This window comes from Terrapene carolina, unplaced genomic scaffold (assembly GCF_002925995.2).
Source record: "Terrapene carolina triunguis isolate 2854851 unplaced genomic scaffold, T_m_triunguis-2.0 Scaffold33891, whole genome shotgun sequence".
In the NCBI taxonomy this organism is placed as follows: domain Eukaryota; kingdom Metazoa; phylum Chordata; order Testudines; family Emydidae; genus Terrapene; species Terrapene triunguis.
In genome coordinates this window covers 12,994,066-13,010,970 of record NW_020698242.1, presented here as the reverse complement: position 1 = coordinate 13,010,970, position 16,905 = coordinate 12,994,066, and the positions used below count along the sequence as shown (strand labels likewise).

At 46.5% G+C, this 16,905-nt stretch overlaps 1 protein-coding gene across 1 annotated transcript in view; it reads right to left on the bottom strand.

Moving 5' to 3' along the window:
- The window catches only part of LOC113409588 (acyl-CoA synthetase family member 3, mitochondrial-like), a 65,148-nt gene extending 48,512 nt beyond the window's left edge, over positions 1 to 16,636 (bottom strand). Inside the window, exons 1-3 of the mRNA XM_026663695.1 lie at positions 16,543 to 16,636; positions 10,239 to 10,973; positions 8,453 to 8,608 (exon numbers count right to left, since the gene is read on the bottom strand). Coding sequence (XP_026519480.1) covers positions 8,453 to 8,608; positions 10,239 to 10,943 — 861 coding nt within the window. The 5' untranslated portion in view covers positions 10,944 to 10,973; positions 16,543 to 16,636. The remainder of the gene's footprint in view (positions 1 to 8,452; positions 8,609 to 10,238; positions 10,974 to 16,542) is intronic.
- Between the last annotated feature and the right edge of the window lie 269 nt (positions 16,637 to 16,905).

Genomic DNA, 16,905 nt, shown 5'->3' with positions numbered 1-16,905 from the left:
TTTCAGAAGATGTGCTGAGTGCAGCTAGACTCCGTGTAAGAAAGGCTAATTCTCTGCTACCCCCCTTTGCATGGGAAGGCTGTCTGTTCGCCAATGGAATGTTAGAAGATTTTGCCAAAAGGAAAGTGACAATAAGGAGAAGGAAAATTACAAAACAGAACCACCAACTGGATGCAAAATAACCCTAATGTGATGGGAAATGTGCAAGATTTCCCCTAGTAATTCCTAAGACAGACAGAAGATGTGATGATGGAGGGGGATTGGCTGAGTGATACACAACAAGCAGCTCCTTTCAACCCACAAAGCCTGCATTTTTGCACGGCGACTTTCCCAAACTGCACCCAGTATGGCTGTCTATGCAAGACAGCCTGAAGGGAGAGATGTGGCCACACGCATCGCAGAGAAGCACTAACCCCTTTTCCCTTCCAGAGGCCTCACTTTCAGTGGAAGGAGGAGCACAGTGTTGAATACAAATCCAGAAGAAGCCAAAGACACTGAATCAATCGATATCCTGACAACTGGCAACACAGAAGAGGTGAGGCGGGAGAAAAACCCGGGCCTACCATGCTTAGACTGCACACAACAACATTTATCCTGAGTTACACATTCCAAAAAACAGGAGAAGACACAGAAAATGAAAAGGAGTTTGGAAAAAGCAGTGAACATCCCCAGGCTGGGACTGGCAGGCAGAGGAACAAGGAGCAATTCGGAGAGGCTTCCCATAGACCAGGAAGACTACAGCAGTCTCTCTCTCACACACACGGATGCACATACACCATCTTGCAGCATGACAATGAACCTGCTCGGCTCATTTAAAACAAATCAAATCAAATCGGGGTCACGTTTCCTGCAAGTGATTGTGAAAGATTCTGATCTCAGATCCATGGTGCAGGGCCAGAATCCCTCCTGCTTGCCAGTGAATTTTTGGATCAGGTATTCGACAGACAGTGTTTTCCTTTTACTTGAAACAGCTATTTTTTTTTTTAAAGGAAATATTTAGGTAATATCCTAGGGGAAAATGATATTAAGATGCCTTCAGTCTGAAAAGGAGTAAGAACACCATAATGGATTTTCCAGTCCAAAGCCAAACAGGTAACAGACAACCTGGGCTACTGTAGCTATTTACAATTCAGTGGCTCCTCTTTTCTAAACCAGTCACAAATTATTGGATCATTTAAGTTGTTATTGAATTTTTTAAAAACGCTTTTCATAAGTAGCAATATCGCTAATGCAGGTTAAATCATCCCTTTCCTTCCCTTTTGATTTCGGAGATGGTTTTATGTTTTTGTATTGATTGCTAAAGTGCTGGTTATGCCCAAATTTTCATAGGTTCTCTAACAGCTACAGCTCTGACTCAGATCGAGTGCCTCACTGCCAAACTAGATCTATTTGGGGAGGGACACCAGCATCAATTGCAATAGATGCAGGGTTCCTAGACATGCAGAAATTCCAGCACGGTGCAGGAGCACTGACCAGAACACAGGACCACACATGCATATTGGTGACACAGTTTCTTTCTGAGCGGAAGTAACATGAATATTACAGAGGAGTGTGGAGAACAGCTAGGGGAGCTTTGCTCTCTCCTAATGGCTGAACCTCTGATGGTTAGCTCAACTCAGGCCGTTTGCAGCAATATGTAGAAAGAGAAACATTCCTTTCTTCAAAAGGAAATCGGGCCCTTGGTGGCTTCGTCTCATGTTTGTTATAACCCCAAACTGTTTGCGCTCTGCATGACTCTGGTTGTAATCATTTATTTATCAGTGCAGTCTAACGGCCCCCTCTGCATTCCAGTCTGAAGCTTTTAAACCCTCGCCATGCTGCAGGCATACTGAAAGGGGCAAGTATTTTCCCTGGGACCCAGTAATATAACTAAATATGACAGGCTCTGGTTCCATTTTTGTTATTTCCCCCACACACACATCAAAAGGCATTACTCTGTAACAGATGCTGAGAACAGACAGCAGATCTGTGGGGAAGTGAAGAACAAATATAACTGTGTAAAGCCAAGGTTTGCAAGAACTGATCAAGCATAATCCATCCAGCAGTGACCTGCCCCTTACCAAGCCCAGACTTCCCTTTGAGCCTGAAATAAAATTACCTTTCTGAAGCCACCGGTGAATGGATGAAAAGACAATCACCTTTCTCCAACTGAAACCGAATGGGAACACACATTCCCAGCAAGCGAATAGTGCCTTTCTAATGGGTGTGTTCCTTGGAGCTCACACATTTGTATGCTAGGATTCGCTTTTATTTTAAAAATATAAGGATTCACCTGATGTTTGTGCAGTGAGGGGCCTATGGGAGTGGCTAGAACTGGTACTACACAGCTGCAGTGCATGCTTCCTGAGCTGCACCCTACCCTGCCAATGCATCTCAGGGCTGCCCCTCCTGCTGCTCAGCCTGCTGGGTAGAGACTACCAGCCATGCCCAGCTGTGTGGTGGCTTTGTGACACAGACATTTCCTTTAGCTGCAACTAACTGAGATCGGACCCTCCGTCTCCAGAGGTGAAAGGCTGGTGCATTAAGGCCACTTACCACCTAGACATAAGGGCCTAAATTCTCAAAAGAGACTAATGATTTGGGGTACCCAACATAAGACACCTTCAAAGGGCCTCATTTTCAGAGGACGGGAGCTCAGCACTTTCTGATAATCAGGCTCCTTTAAGGTGTCTCAAGTTGGACACCCAAAAACCCAGCCACCCCAAATGACTAGTCACTTCTGAAAATGTAGGCCAAGAAATCTACATATCAGCATATTTGTTAACAGAGGACCTCAGGGTACAGGCATCGCTGCATTACGGCAAGGGGCTTTGCTGACGGCAAGAAAGAGCCTTGCATTTAATCATGCAGCCAAACTGGATACACCCTCCAGGGGACGAGAGCATGCACTGTTCATATTTGTATACGCTTCTAAGGAACTGCTCAGTATTAGATTGTTTTTCCACGAGAAGTTCAGACAAAAAACCTGCAAAGCAAAGACAACAGACTCTCTCTTGCACAAGGCTAGAAGGCAGTGATACCTGCACCCCGGCTGGCAGCTGCAGCAAAGGGGTCCGGTGAGAGAGACATGGAACTTGCCGCTCAGACCTAACAGTGGCCCCTGTAGTTCAAGGCTGAGGCATATTGGCAAGGGTAGCGCGAGAAGCTTGGGCTGTCATGGTCTACATAGGATCTTTCCTCTGGATAAAGTGAGAACTTCATTCTCCAGGACTAGAAATCTGGAAATTACCTTGTGCTAAATTTACTTACAAAACAAAACAGATGTAAGGTCAGAGCGACACTTGCTCTCAATACTTTCTGGGGAGGGGAATCCTACAAGCCTTTCACTAGCTCCCTCCCTTGTACTCCCCCAATTTCAGGCCAAACTTCCATGTGGCTGAGGAAGTTTCTATATGGCTCACTCTAGAGCACTTAACACTGCTCCCAAGACAGACAGAAAGGTGGCTCCAGTGCAACGAGACACACACCCCATGGGTGGAATGTGCTACTTCTATTACAAATCTAGTCCCGCTGGGCCAAGGGGCAGTAGAGAGTGTGTCTTGAGCTCAGTTCCCTGCACGAGGGCATGTTACGTTCCAAAAGGAGCACACACCAAGGTACTTAGAATGCCACTTGAAAGGAGCAGAAAGCAATGCTGGGAATTAAGGGTCCATTTATAAACCCTTTCTTAACAAATGGTTAATAGCTGCAGCAATATTCTTTAATAACTTACAATAGAAGGATGCTACAATAAGCTTAGCCGAGACACTCTTAACAGACGGTGCTATGAAGTGAACTATAACTTGTACAGTAGCGAGAGCAAAGTAACATACGTCTTAGTTTAATAAAGAGAATCTGATTTTATGAAGCAACTTTCACGCTTGAGGCATCTCAGTACACTTTAATGAGTCCTTTTGTGAGCTTCACAATAGCGCACATGCAGCCTCGGACATCAGATGCTGTTAGAGAGGGAATGCTGGCCAGGACACTGGGGCCGTTCCAGAACCTTGATCTTTATCCTCCTCGTGGGCAGCTGCCAGAACCAGGCAGAAGGGTCTGAAAAACAACTCCTAACACCGCACTGCACAGGATGCAAACCAAGCCTTTATCTGAGACGTGAACCATCTTTTAGCTAAGAGGAAATAATGCTATTAGCACCAACTAAACCAGACTGGCACCTGTATCTCTGATTATAAGGCACGCCGCAAATTATGTAATTTAATGAACACTGAAATAATAAAGTATTTATTCTGTATAATGAAGTGTTAGTCATTAGAAACCAAAGGCACATTGGGTATGCTGCTGTGGTTTCTCTTGAAGCCATGCCAGTATCACTCAAGGCTAAATATGTCTGCAGCAGGTTTAGAGTAAGTTCCTAGCCTTGTTTTGATCAGTATGTCAAGTGTTTTAGCTGCCATTTGGGTTTCTTTACATCACACTGTAATTGACGGTTTTCTCAAGGTGCAGTGAAGAAGAAAAAAAAGCAGCAAAACTCAGACTCCTTCTGCGAAATCCTCCACTGAAACTGTGCTTCTTTTCTGAAAGCTGATTTTGGTAGCAAAGGGCATTTTGTAAACAGCTGGTGAAAATAGACTGGAACTGAAAGGCAGCTTGCATTAAACTCCACAAGAAAGCCTGCTTTACCCTCGTGTGCCTTCTCTGTAGTGTCGATCAAACCACTTTCAGCTCCCAGGGGAGGCCCTTGGAAAAATAAAGGGAATGAAAAAAATAAAAAAGGCAAATAATGTCCTTCAGAGGCCCGACTGCACCGGAGAGCTCTTGGAATGGAGCTGGCTCGCTGCTCCTGCATCAGACATACTTGCCATGCAGACTGCCCCTGCCCGAGCTCACCCTCTGGGTCAAAGTGAAGGCTCCGCTCCAGCACAGTCCTCGCTTGCCCTTGGTTGTCAATTCTCACCAAGCAATCGGATTGGAGAATACAGGACTGAGCATCCCCCTCCTCCCAGCAGAGCCCATTCTTCAACGTCAGCTCATTGATTTGCAGATGTCAGGAGAGCAGCACAGAGAAACACAAGAGTACAAGGGACAATCAATCACGAGATGCCACAGGATACGGAGAAATGCACATGGGGCTTTCCATTGGCTTTGCTTCAGGACTATCAGTGTGCTCTTCACCCTGCCCCCGCCTGCAATTAGCTGCCTCAGTGTATCACCAAGGCTAGTGAGGTATCAAGGTCTTGCCTTCTGCAATAGGTCAGGACAGTGTTGGAAGCTGTCAAGCACTGCAAATGCTAAATATTCTTAGCCTGTGTGTTCTATTGAGGTGAGGGTTTCAAAGAGAGTTCTTCCCAAAGACTTTAAGGGCTGGAGGGGGGAAGCTAAGAATGCAGTGATTTAAATATCAAGGGAAGAACAGTACTCAGACTGGACCCCAAGAACATAAGAATGGCCACACTGGGTCAGACCAAAGGTCCATCCAGCTCAGTATCCTGTCTTCCGACAGTGGCCAATGTCAGGTGCCCCAGAGGGAATGAACAGAACCGGTAGTCATCAAGTGATCCATTCCCTGTCATCCAGTTCCAGCTTTTGGCAAACAGAGGCTAGGGACACCATCCCTGCCCATCTTGGCTAATAGCCATTGATGGATCTATCCTCCAGGAATTTATCTAGTTCTTTTTTGAACCCTGTTATAGTCTTGGCCTTCACAGCCTCCTCTGGCAAAGAGTTCCACAGGTTGATTGTGCACTGGGTGAAAAAATACTTCCTTTTGTTTGTTTTAAACCTGCTGCCTTACCCCAAAGAGGACCTGTATCCGTCTGAAACACTTTATGCACACACGCTATATATTTAAATTGAAATATGAATGCTGGGCAGCGCCAGTGGCCAGCTACTGCTGGGTATTATCATGGGCTCAGTTCCTGACTGCTTGCTCCCTGCAGGAGCTGTGGAGGCAACATGCTTAGCCCTCAGGGAAGGAATTTTTTTCTGCCATTCACCAGCAGCCCCTCTGGCTGATTAAGGGGCAATGATGAGGACAGGCTTTGATGGAGGTTTCCTTCCATTCCGCCACATCTGGAGGGATGGTGACTGCTGTCGGGGACTCAAGGGGGAAAGTGTAAAAGGAAGTCAGCATGGCCTGTAGAAAACTCCCCGGGAGAGTGAAAGGAGTCAGGCACGTCTGTGTCTGACAGCTGAACAGGACAACGATTTCTTGCATTTGCTCATATTTATATATCTCCCAGGTAGCCTTATCAGACCTGAAGCATACAGAGAGGGTACGGTATAATTTTAAAAGCCTCTGACCATGGCTGCTCATATGTGGGTCCTGATCTTACCCTGGGGTGGCTGCAGGACTGATTATTGATTTATGCTTCTATAAGAAGTAATCTCAGAAAAGGCACACTTCCGTTCCCACTTAAAGCCGGCATCTGCACCTGGAAGCCCAATTATTCACTGATCACTGAGCCTTCTGGCCACAAAGGAACCGGTGCTAGTTAAAGCCTGAGGGCCAAATTCCAACCTCAGCTACACTGGCATTAACGTTGAGTAACTCCACTGACCAAAGCAGACTTAGGCCTTGAGGCACCAGCACCTTGAAATGCACAACTTTAATCTGCTGATCTGCATAGCTCTGCATGGAGAGGGGGACTGCATGGCAAAATATCCCCCCTCCCCCGCCCCCATGTAGTAAGAGGGGAAGTGTTCGGCACTGTTGTTTATTGTACTTTATCCCCTTTGATATTTTATTTGCTTGTTGAATTCCCACATCACTTCCCAGAAGAGCTTGAACTGATGAGTTATAAGGTGTATTGCAATGACAGCCTAAGCTCTCCTGAACTCCTCCCCTCACAGGCTCTTTGGCATTACAACGAGGGGTAATTTTTTAGGCATAGTCAGGCATTCTCAGGTTGTGTTTATTTTATCTTGCATGGTCATTTCCAACTAGAAGCTGGGCCCAAATCTCCGAGCCATGCTGCCAGGAAAGGGCTCAGGGTAGCAGGAAGTGACCAACAAAGCAAAGGAACCTGGGATTGAGGTTAGAAGCTTTCCAGGATTTTCCATGTTATAGTGCCACCTTAATGTCCATCCTGTTTCAGCTCAGCTTAAGGGAATGTTTTCCCTCGGACTGAGAATTTCAGCCTTTCTAGGAGCCCCGCCACCTGTAGCACACCTGGAATGCGAATGCCACAGGCATGACAAAGGATGGCCACTTCAGAGTCCAGTGCTCAGGCTCCCTTCATCTTCTCTTCACCTATTTCTGTCAGACTCGCTTAGATCACACGTTCTTATCAGACGGCTGCCTACTCACCAGTCTACCGGATGGGGCTGACTCCAGGGAAGAGGAACAGAACATATGCCTCTCCTCAAATCACACTTGGTCTCAATGCTTGGCACATTGCTCAGGAAGTGATATTTACACACTTTGGGTAGAAGACAAACCCGTCTCTCTACCATAGGGTCTTCTACAGGACCCATCACCACAGTAGTTAGGTTGTTCATTGAATTAAAGCCTGGACACGAGTGATCTCCCAAATTCTTCTTCAGGACCAATCTTAGGGGCGCTACAAACAAACAGCACCATCACAAGGGTGGCAAAGGCAATCCCAGGTGGAAACAGACTAAAAGTGTTCTTCTCTCTTCGCAGACACACCTCTCTCTGCTACAACCACTTTTTTCCCCTTTAAAACTGCTGCCCATTGGCATTGCCAAGGTACCACAGCAGAGCAAAGCACCAGGCCCAGCGCTTCCTATAGCTGCAGAAAAACAACATCCTAATCGGATGAGGACAGTCTGCTTACCACCACCTTTCCTAAGGGACTCTGAAAAGTTTCAATTTTGCTAACTCTCTCCCATTGTGGCCTGGAGTAGGGACCTGCCATCCAGTCTAATCTTGATGAATTTACTAATGTTTGTAAAGAGCTTGGAGGATGAAAAGCAGAGCTTGCATATAAATATCAAGTATTAGTTTATTAGTCTCACCTGGGGCACCAGAAACTCTAACGCCAGCATCATACCATGTGATATAGCACAAGACATTGAGTGTGAGTGTATTTAACACAGAAAAGGGCTACTGCGAGCTACTGAATATGGTAATACAAAACAAACATTAAGTGTTGGAGGCAATGCATTGCTAAGGTACAGTATGTTACAAAACAAGAGAGTAAGTTGTGTTCTTATCTTTCCTGATCCTAAATTAACTCTTATTATTCTGTGTGTAGTGCCCTGGTTTGATAGCATGTACCTCCTAGCGTCACCAAGGACCATAGGTAATATTACGGATTATTAGCCATTTAATAATCAAACAAGTTAAAACCACCCAGAGAAGCTGCTTTGCCCCAGATTTAATATTCAGTTCAAAGTCTTTTTAACGAGACAATTCATGACCTGTATGTAGCCAAAAGCTAAACAGGCTGGAACTGTTTAAGACCCGGTCTCCAAACTTACTCTAATTAGAATGCATGGGGTCTTGCTGATGAATTTCAAAGCCAACACCCAAACCCTCCAGGCTTACCTTCTGAGGGCTGAACTCAGGTAGCATGATGCACGTAGCTCCCACCCAAAGAGGGCACAGCAGCTTATTGACCACTCCGTGGACATGGTGTAAAGGCAGCACGTGCAAGATAACATCTTCCTTCGTCCACTCCCATTTGTCAACCAGCCCTGTGACCTGTGGGGGGAAAATATAAAATCCAGCATTAGGACAAGGTGAGCCACCAGCTGAGACATAGAACAGAGCTCTAACCACAGAGACAGCGTGGCTAATTCGAGAGCCCAGCTCCAACCCTAGCTCTGCTGTTTAAGCTGGTCGCAGCATGTCCCTGCCTGGGCTAGTTTCTGGGCCTTGAATGTGAAAAACATAAATTCAAGGGATTCATGTGAAAAAACAGATGTCAGAATGAAAGTGACACCAGTAAAAAGCAGATGAGAACCTGCAAGGTGGAAGACCTACACCCCCTTTGATCAATGCAAGGAAAGTGGGGTCTCTTCTTTGAGACCAACAGGAGAAAAGCACCTATCATAAAAATAGAACTGAATGGGAACATTCTGTGTATCTATAGAATACATATGTATATACATACATGCACCTATAACTCCATCCGTGTTGCCAAAAAATTAGAAATTAATTGCTGCTGTTTAGGTAGGACCTACACTATTATTAACCTGCTGTTGCACAACCAGAGTCAGCAGAAACAATAGTTATCTAAGAAACTTTGCTGACACCTTTGATAATGCTGCTGACAAAAAGAAGCTGACCTATGCTGGCTTATTAGAATCCATGAGAAATTGAAATTGGGGCCAGGAAGTCAATGGTCCATAAATAGAAAAGAAAATAAACCCAATACTGGGAAAATACTAATTTTAAGCTCCCAAAAGAAAAACATTATTCTAAAGCACTAGAGTTTGGGCCCTTTTAGGCAGGACAGTGCCTTTCCGAGCCTAACCTTTGCAGTCAACGAGGTCATTTCCAGCTTGTCTAAAAAGAAAAGAGATCTGAACAGTGCTCGTCATTCGGAATTCCATTCCCTTTACCGTAGTGGGGAGGCAGATTTTATCCAGCCACTACAACCCTGGTGTTCTGCACCAAACTGCCAGACACAGCCACTGTTCAGTCTGCCTTCCAAATGATCTAAACGCTTGTGAGGAAAGAGTCTTTCCACAATACAGTGAAGCCCTTGTTCTCTCTGTCTAGGCTCTTATACTGCCCCCCTCACCACAGTAGCAGAGCATCTAGAACCATTTTAGTCCGATACCACATCTTTGAGGTGCAATGTATTTATTCCCCTTAATGGTGTGATTTTATCAGCTGCAGCAGCGATACCAAACTGGCAAGGCAATCAGCACACTCCTTTAGACTTCTAACTCTTTTTGGCTCAGATAGCTAATGGATTTTTTGCCTTGGGGATATATAGCTAAATAATGCACAGACTTTACATAATAGTGACGTGCTGGATCAAATTATACTTCAGTGAGGGGCATGGATACATTTTTAAAAGTCATTTTGCAGGAAAGCAACCAGTAAAAAAGGCAACTTATAGAGTCACTACCACCTCTCCAGGAAAATACCCGCCCACCCACCCTAGCCTAAGCCACAGTGCCTACATACCGGTAAAGATTTTCAAACGTGACTAATGGTTTTGGGTGCCAACCTGAGACACTTTAGAGGGGCCTGGATTTTCAGAGTGCAGTTGCTCAAGCTGCACACCCAACAGGAAGCACCCCAAATCACTAGTCACTTTGGAAAAAACCTGACCTCCAATAACGTGCCATTCGTGTCTGATGAGGGAAGTATCACTTACCACAGCTTGCACATTCTGATGGGTACTAAGGACACCTTTGGGTCTTCCTGTAGTCCCACTGGTGTAGATGATCATGGCTCCTCTCTCTTTCCACTCAGGACAGTCAGTTGCCAAGGGGAACGCTTCCACAGTCTTATCATTTATACATCCATCGCTACTGGAGTTAACAAGTGGCAGAACGGGTATTCCCAGTTTCTCAGCACTAGGAGTTATGTCCCTCACATACTCTCCCGTGGCAATGACTAGACTACTCTGGGAGTCTTGGATGAAATACTCCAGTTCCCGCACTGGGTATTTCCTGTACAGGGGAACAGCTATGCCTCCACTCATCCAGGAAGCCCACTGGGCAATCACATATGAGGCATCATTTGGGCATAAAAACGAGATCCGCTCCTCCTTTAGGTCTCCACTGGAACATCTGAGCACTTCACAGATTTGCTGAGACAAGTGGACACTTTGAGTGTAAAGGTCCCTGTACGTGTGCTCTCCATTTTGATCAATGATGGCAATTTTATCACCAAAAGCCAGAGCTCTAGTGAAGACAGGGGTGACCCTACCACTGAATGGTGTTCTTGTGGTGTGCACGCCTTTTCTGAAATGTCCAACATTCCTCCGTCCACAGGCAGGCCACCTCCAGCGGTGTACACCGTGAACAAGACATCGCATGGGCAAATTCACATGGCAAAATATCCAAGAGCCCAACATTCTGCCAGCATTTCTTGATCAGACTCGATGCTGCAGAGAGAAATTATATGAACCAATAAGCAGGGAGTGGGAATATCCAGGAATTTATACAAAATATTCACACAAAGGAAAAGGGGGTAGCTTTCATTCTAAGCCTGTTTAAGTGCTAGGCCCCATCTACACACGCAGGAAGACAGCCCAAAGCACTCACAGTGGAATCTCTAAATCACAATCTCACTTAAGACAAAAATGAACATTAAAAAAGCATTTATTTTCAACAAGTGAGTTAAGCACAGTAATTAATGCTTACTGATGCCGTCCTGTAGCAACTCAACACTTCCAGTGACTGAAGAAAATAAGCAACGGAGGCCTGTCTACCCTTCTGATCTGATTGATCGATCATCACAGGTATTGTATCAGGCACAAGGTTCTGCCCTACATGACCCAACATTAACAGAATGGGTACAACAGCCAGAATAGGCGGAAACAGCAAACAGTCTGGGCAGCCACCATACGGTACAGGCCAGGCAGCTGGTTTTCCAAGTGAAAACAAGCAAGCAAGCAAATACCCACCATTATTGACTTGTGGGATTTGTTACAGCATTTCTGAATAAAGCTTGGATAGCAGGAAACTAACAGCATTGACTAGAGCCAGGCAACGTGTCAGCATGAGCTCAGCTAGCTCCCCCCCACGACAGAGCTCTACCGGTACAGCGCTATCCTAACCGGGAGCGCACCCCACCATTGAAATCCTGAACTCTCCTAAACAGTGTGTGTGAACCATGTTAAATTGTATCAAGGTTCAGCAATGTAGAAAAACATCCACTAGGGAATTGGGATGAAGCAACAGTCCCCACCGTTACGGGGGAAGATTATGGGCTGGCATAAGAGTTACGCATTCTGCTCCAGTGCATAATGACATTAAAGTCCACTCTCTCGTGGAAGAAGTTCAGAAAAAGACTCTCTTGTTTTTACAGCAATGGAGACAAATGTTAGGAATGTCTAAATGCTATTCATCAGCCACTTCTTTTTTAAAGCGATGTTTGTGCTACCGTCGTGGCTGCAGCTTGTCGTTCCTCCAGGGGCAGGGCAGAGTGACAGTACACTGGGAGCATCAGGAAGAAACTGCTACAGAAGGGTGCAGGAGAGACTGGGTAGAGGGTCTCCAGAGCCCTGTCCAGGGCAGTGCCAACCCTGGAACGGTGCTTGTGAGCTGGAGCAGCAGGCCCAGTAGGAAGAAAGGGAAGACTCTGATTGGTTGACGCTGTCCTGAGCCACACACTGATTGTCACAGACACCCAGCCAAGGAGAGGAAGAAAAATAAGGAAAGGGCTATGGCAAAGGGCAGGAGAGACAGGACTTTATGTTGCTTCTTATGTAACAGTGACTATTAAAGTTTAACTCAGCAAGTGAAGTATCCTTAAAGTGAAACTAAAACGAGCCAATTTCTGTCCAAATGCATCTAAACTTTCATTTCACAAAAAAAGATACAGGAGTGCTACATTCAATGATGGGGTTTCCTTGAGGAGGTCAATGGCCATTTGACTTTATAGGACTTCTAAAAAATCTGTTATTGCAACAGCTTACAAAACACAGCTCCCCATAGCGGGAAGTAGCAGAAACAATAAACAACCGGAGAATTTGTTTGACAACTATCAATGTAAGATCCAAATGATTTACAGCTCAACTGTGCTTGGCACCAGCTCAGATGCCCCTGTTGCTAACACCTACTGTCAGCGATGGATTTTTATTTAGTTTTTGCACAGATGCAGCAGTGCGCTTTCCTGTCTCTCTCATCCCCACTAATGAAATTTCCCAAATAAGAAACTTGTTTGCACATATTTTGTTTGCGGAACAACCTCAATTTCTATTTCCGCAATGAAGCCCGTGATTTAGTGCAGAAACATCTTGAACTGGGCTTTAAACTAAGAAGTGTGGTCACTGCATGCACATGACACACACCAATGAAATGGAAAAAACAAAACAGGCGACACTAGCACGACATCTTTCCATTTCTCACGTTCCTCTTTACAGATAAATTTAAAAAAAGAAAAAAAGACAACACAGACTGTTAGCAAAACCAGAATCACCTCTTTCTAACTAGTAGCCCCAAGGCCAGGTTGCTGGTGAGAGCACACACGAAATGTTAACAGGGGTGTTAATTGGAACTGACTGCATTTCCACTGTGTCACTGAAGAGCAGAGAGTTCCAAGCCACTATGGTTAACTACACTTGGCTTAGTTGGTTTCCCCTGTAAAGCTCAAAGAGCCAGGTTTTAGCTGCCCCTTCGAAACTGCAGCTTCAGAGACTTACATCATCCTCTTTTCACCACAGTGCCAGTGCAGATTTAATGGAACACTAAGCAACAGCAGCTTTCACTGGTCCTGTGCATTTATGGACTTCACAGAACTTGTGACAACTGTGTACAGTATTACAGAAGTGCTGGACGTGCCAGTCTGGCAAGGGCCGGGGCAGATTCCTTTCTTTTACGTTTTTCAGGGAGCTACACCAGTAACGGGAATCAAAATTGAGTATACAGCTGAGTAAGACGTGCTGCTGTGGGATGGGGACTGAAGGAGCAACACAGCAAGTCAATGCACTAGCTTTCGTCTTTGGAGACAGGTTCAAACCGTACCCTACTCTGGCTAAGGTAACGAGCGAAAATACATTTGGTGGTTTCACCCCAGCTCTTGACATCACAAAGCCTTGCAATGAGTGGCAGAGAAGACAGTGGTAATTATGGGCAACTGTGGGATCCAAATTCTATACACAATAAAGCATCACCACAGTTGAAGGTGGGGAGGAGAACACAACCCCAAACCAACTAGGACTGGCCAGAGAAGCAGGAACTATACGATTAACAAACTGATATATAAGGAGTTAACATTCTTTCTTCACCCTAGACAGCATTTCCATCCCCCAGCTCCCCACTCCAATGCTTTACTCAGCAAGAAATTACATTTCTAAAGGTAGGAAAACAGGAGCCAGCCTCACATCTCTCAAATTAGGAGTAAAAAAACAAACAAAGGTGATCTCAGAATGCTAATGGAGCCACAATACAATGCAAAGTAACTGGGTAACTGTCACAGATTTATCAATGTCAGTTCATTTTCCAAGACACTAATAACCATGTATTGTTCACATCTGACCACTAACAATATGTAGACTAAATGGTGGTATAAATCCTCTTAGGAAACCTGCTGTGATTTAAAGTGGAAACCTGTCACTTATTTCAGATGATGCTACCGTGCAGCCTTTCAGGAGGAAAATAACATATTGGTTAAAATGAAATTAAGCATAGCATTAAAATAACTGGTGGATTATTTCCTTGCAAGCCACAGCTTCTCTACAGATGCCCTCACAGTATTTACAGTCTTACCCGTATTCTTCCACCTGCACAACACACACCATAATCACTCTTCTCTTTCGTATGCTGGAGCACAGCCCTTTCTGAAGGAGCAAAAAAGAGAACTGGCTCAGCAACTCTAAGCTATAAAAACCCACAATATCATCAGTTTATGATTCAGATGTATACAGAAAACACTGCCCATTGCTTTAGATCAGGGGTAGGCAACCTATGGCATGTGTGCCAAAGATGGCACATGAGCTGATTTTCAGTGGCACTCACACTGCCTGGGTCCTGGCCACCGGTCCGGGGGGCTCTGCATTTTAATTTATTTTTAAATGAAGCTTCTTAAACATTTTTAAAACCTTATTTACTTTAAATACAACAATAGTTTAGTTATATATTACAGACTTATAGAAAGAGCCCTTCTAAAAACGTTAAAATGTATTACTGGCAGGTGAAACCTTAAATTAGAGTGAATAAATGAAGACTCGGCACACCACTTCTGAAAGGTTCCCGACCCCTGCTTTAGATGTTTGAAACTAGACCACACAAAACCCCAGAAGATACCTTCCAGGACACAATCCTGCTCTGATCTCTGGGAATGGACAAGGTGACAAAGTAACATAGGTCTGAGGCATCTCTAGCACCTATGACTCTGTTGGACACTAGATACAAACTATCACCCAGCGACCTCAGTCATTCCTAGGCCCTGAGTCACCTCTCAACCATCTCTAGGAAGAGTGGTCCAGCTACACCCTATGAAGAAAGATCATGCCAGTGCACAAATTCCCTCACTGCTAAGAAATTTATCTCTTGCTTAAAATTTTCCTAAATCATTCCTTGCTATTCCATCTCTAACTCACCCCTCTTTCAAATGTGTCTTTACAAATCCCCATTATCTAATCTCACTTTGGTCACAGTATAAATATATCTGTAATTATAAAAACACACTAGATGACTTGAGCAACACTCTTTTTGCTGAGCTAGTCAAAGGGTCTGATCCTGACCTCAGACACGTGGTTATCACTGCATCTCTTCCAAGATCAGCTCTTGCCACTGTAACTAATCTTGCAAAAGGAGTGTGCCCCATTGTCCCAGAGAGCATGATCAAACCAGAAGCACACACAGACCACCAGATAACATTCTGCAGGTTGTCTGCCTCTGCATCACCTGATGGGAGTGAGCGTGTGCTGCTCTGAAGTGTGTGAAAAGACCGCTTCCATCAAACTAACAGAAACTCACATCTGTTGTCTGCAGAAAGACCAGATGCTTTCAAACTTCCTAACTTTCCAAACAGCTCTGTGTCAGCACTTCCATCCAGAAATTTAGACAACTCAACAAATCCCAAAGGACTACTGTTAAATGTGGATCAGAAAAATGAGGGAGTATTTCCCCCAGATAGAGGAGAAGGAAGATGTGGGTGGGCATATTGTGATTGGAGGAAGTGGTTTCAGGGTGGTGGGATTTATTTAAAAAGGTGTGAAAAACTTCAAAACAGTTTGTATTTTCAGTGTTACTGTTTGTTTCCATAGTTTATTTGCATGGAAGTCAGGCCCCCTGAGGCTGGTGTATCCCCCTCCATGCAAGCACAGAGCACATGCACTGTGCCAATCCGCACACCCTCCACTCCCCAGAGCATATAGATAGCACCAATCGCACCCCACAACCCCCTCACAAACAGATGGACAACCCCCCCCCGCCCCGACCCTCTAGAGCACATGGACAGCACCGATCAGCAACCACACTGACCCCCCAGCACCCAACCAGCAGGACGTGGAAAACTGAAGGCCGCAGCCAGATGCAGCTGCTGGAGCAGCCCATCCCCAGGAGGGGTGCGCAGGCACGTCTGGGGAGGCAGCCCTGGGGCAGGAGGCACCAGGGAAGGGCACCGTGGGGAAGATGGGGCTGGGAGGAGGAGGTGCGGCGGGTTAGTGGACAGGCACCCTGGGGAGATGGGAGCGGGCGCCCCGGAGGAGGTGGGGGGTTGGACAGGCACCCCGGGACCAGGGGGCACTAGGGAAGGGCACCCTGGGGAGATGGGGGCGGGGCTGGGGCGGGCACCCTGGAGGAGGTGGGGGGTTGGACAGGTACCCCGGGGCCGGGGTGCGCTAGGGAAGGGCACCCTGGGGAGATGGGGGCGGATGCCTCGGAGGAGGTGGGGGGTTGGTGAACAGGCGCCCTGGGGCCAGGGGGCGCTAGGGAAGGGCACCCTGGGGAGATGGGGGCGGGGCAGGGGCGAGGGGGGGGCGGCCGGGCCAGGCCGGGCCTCACCTGCCGGGCCGCGTCCCGCGGAGGTCGGGTCCGTCCGGGAAGTGGGTCCCCGCGGAAACCAGGTGCCGCCGCCGGCGGTTCCGGCCCGGGTAGAACCAGCACATGGAGCCGAGGACCGCCGCTGAGCGGGACAGAGGGGGGGGCGCGAACCGCCCCAGGCCCGTGGCATCGGGTGACACGCCCCCGCGCCTGTGATGTCAGTTCGCTGTGACGTCACTGCTGTGACATCACAGCCCTTTGAGGGTGGGGCTGGCGTCACCTCACAGCCCCACCAAGGGGGACCAGATGTCCCGATTTTATAGGGACAGCCCCGATGTCCAGGGCTTTGTCTTACAGAGGCGCCTATTACCCCCCACGTCCCCC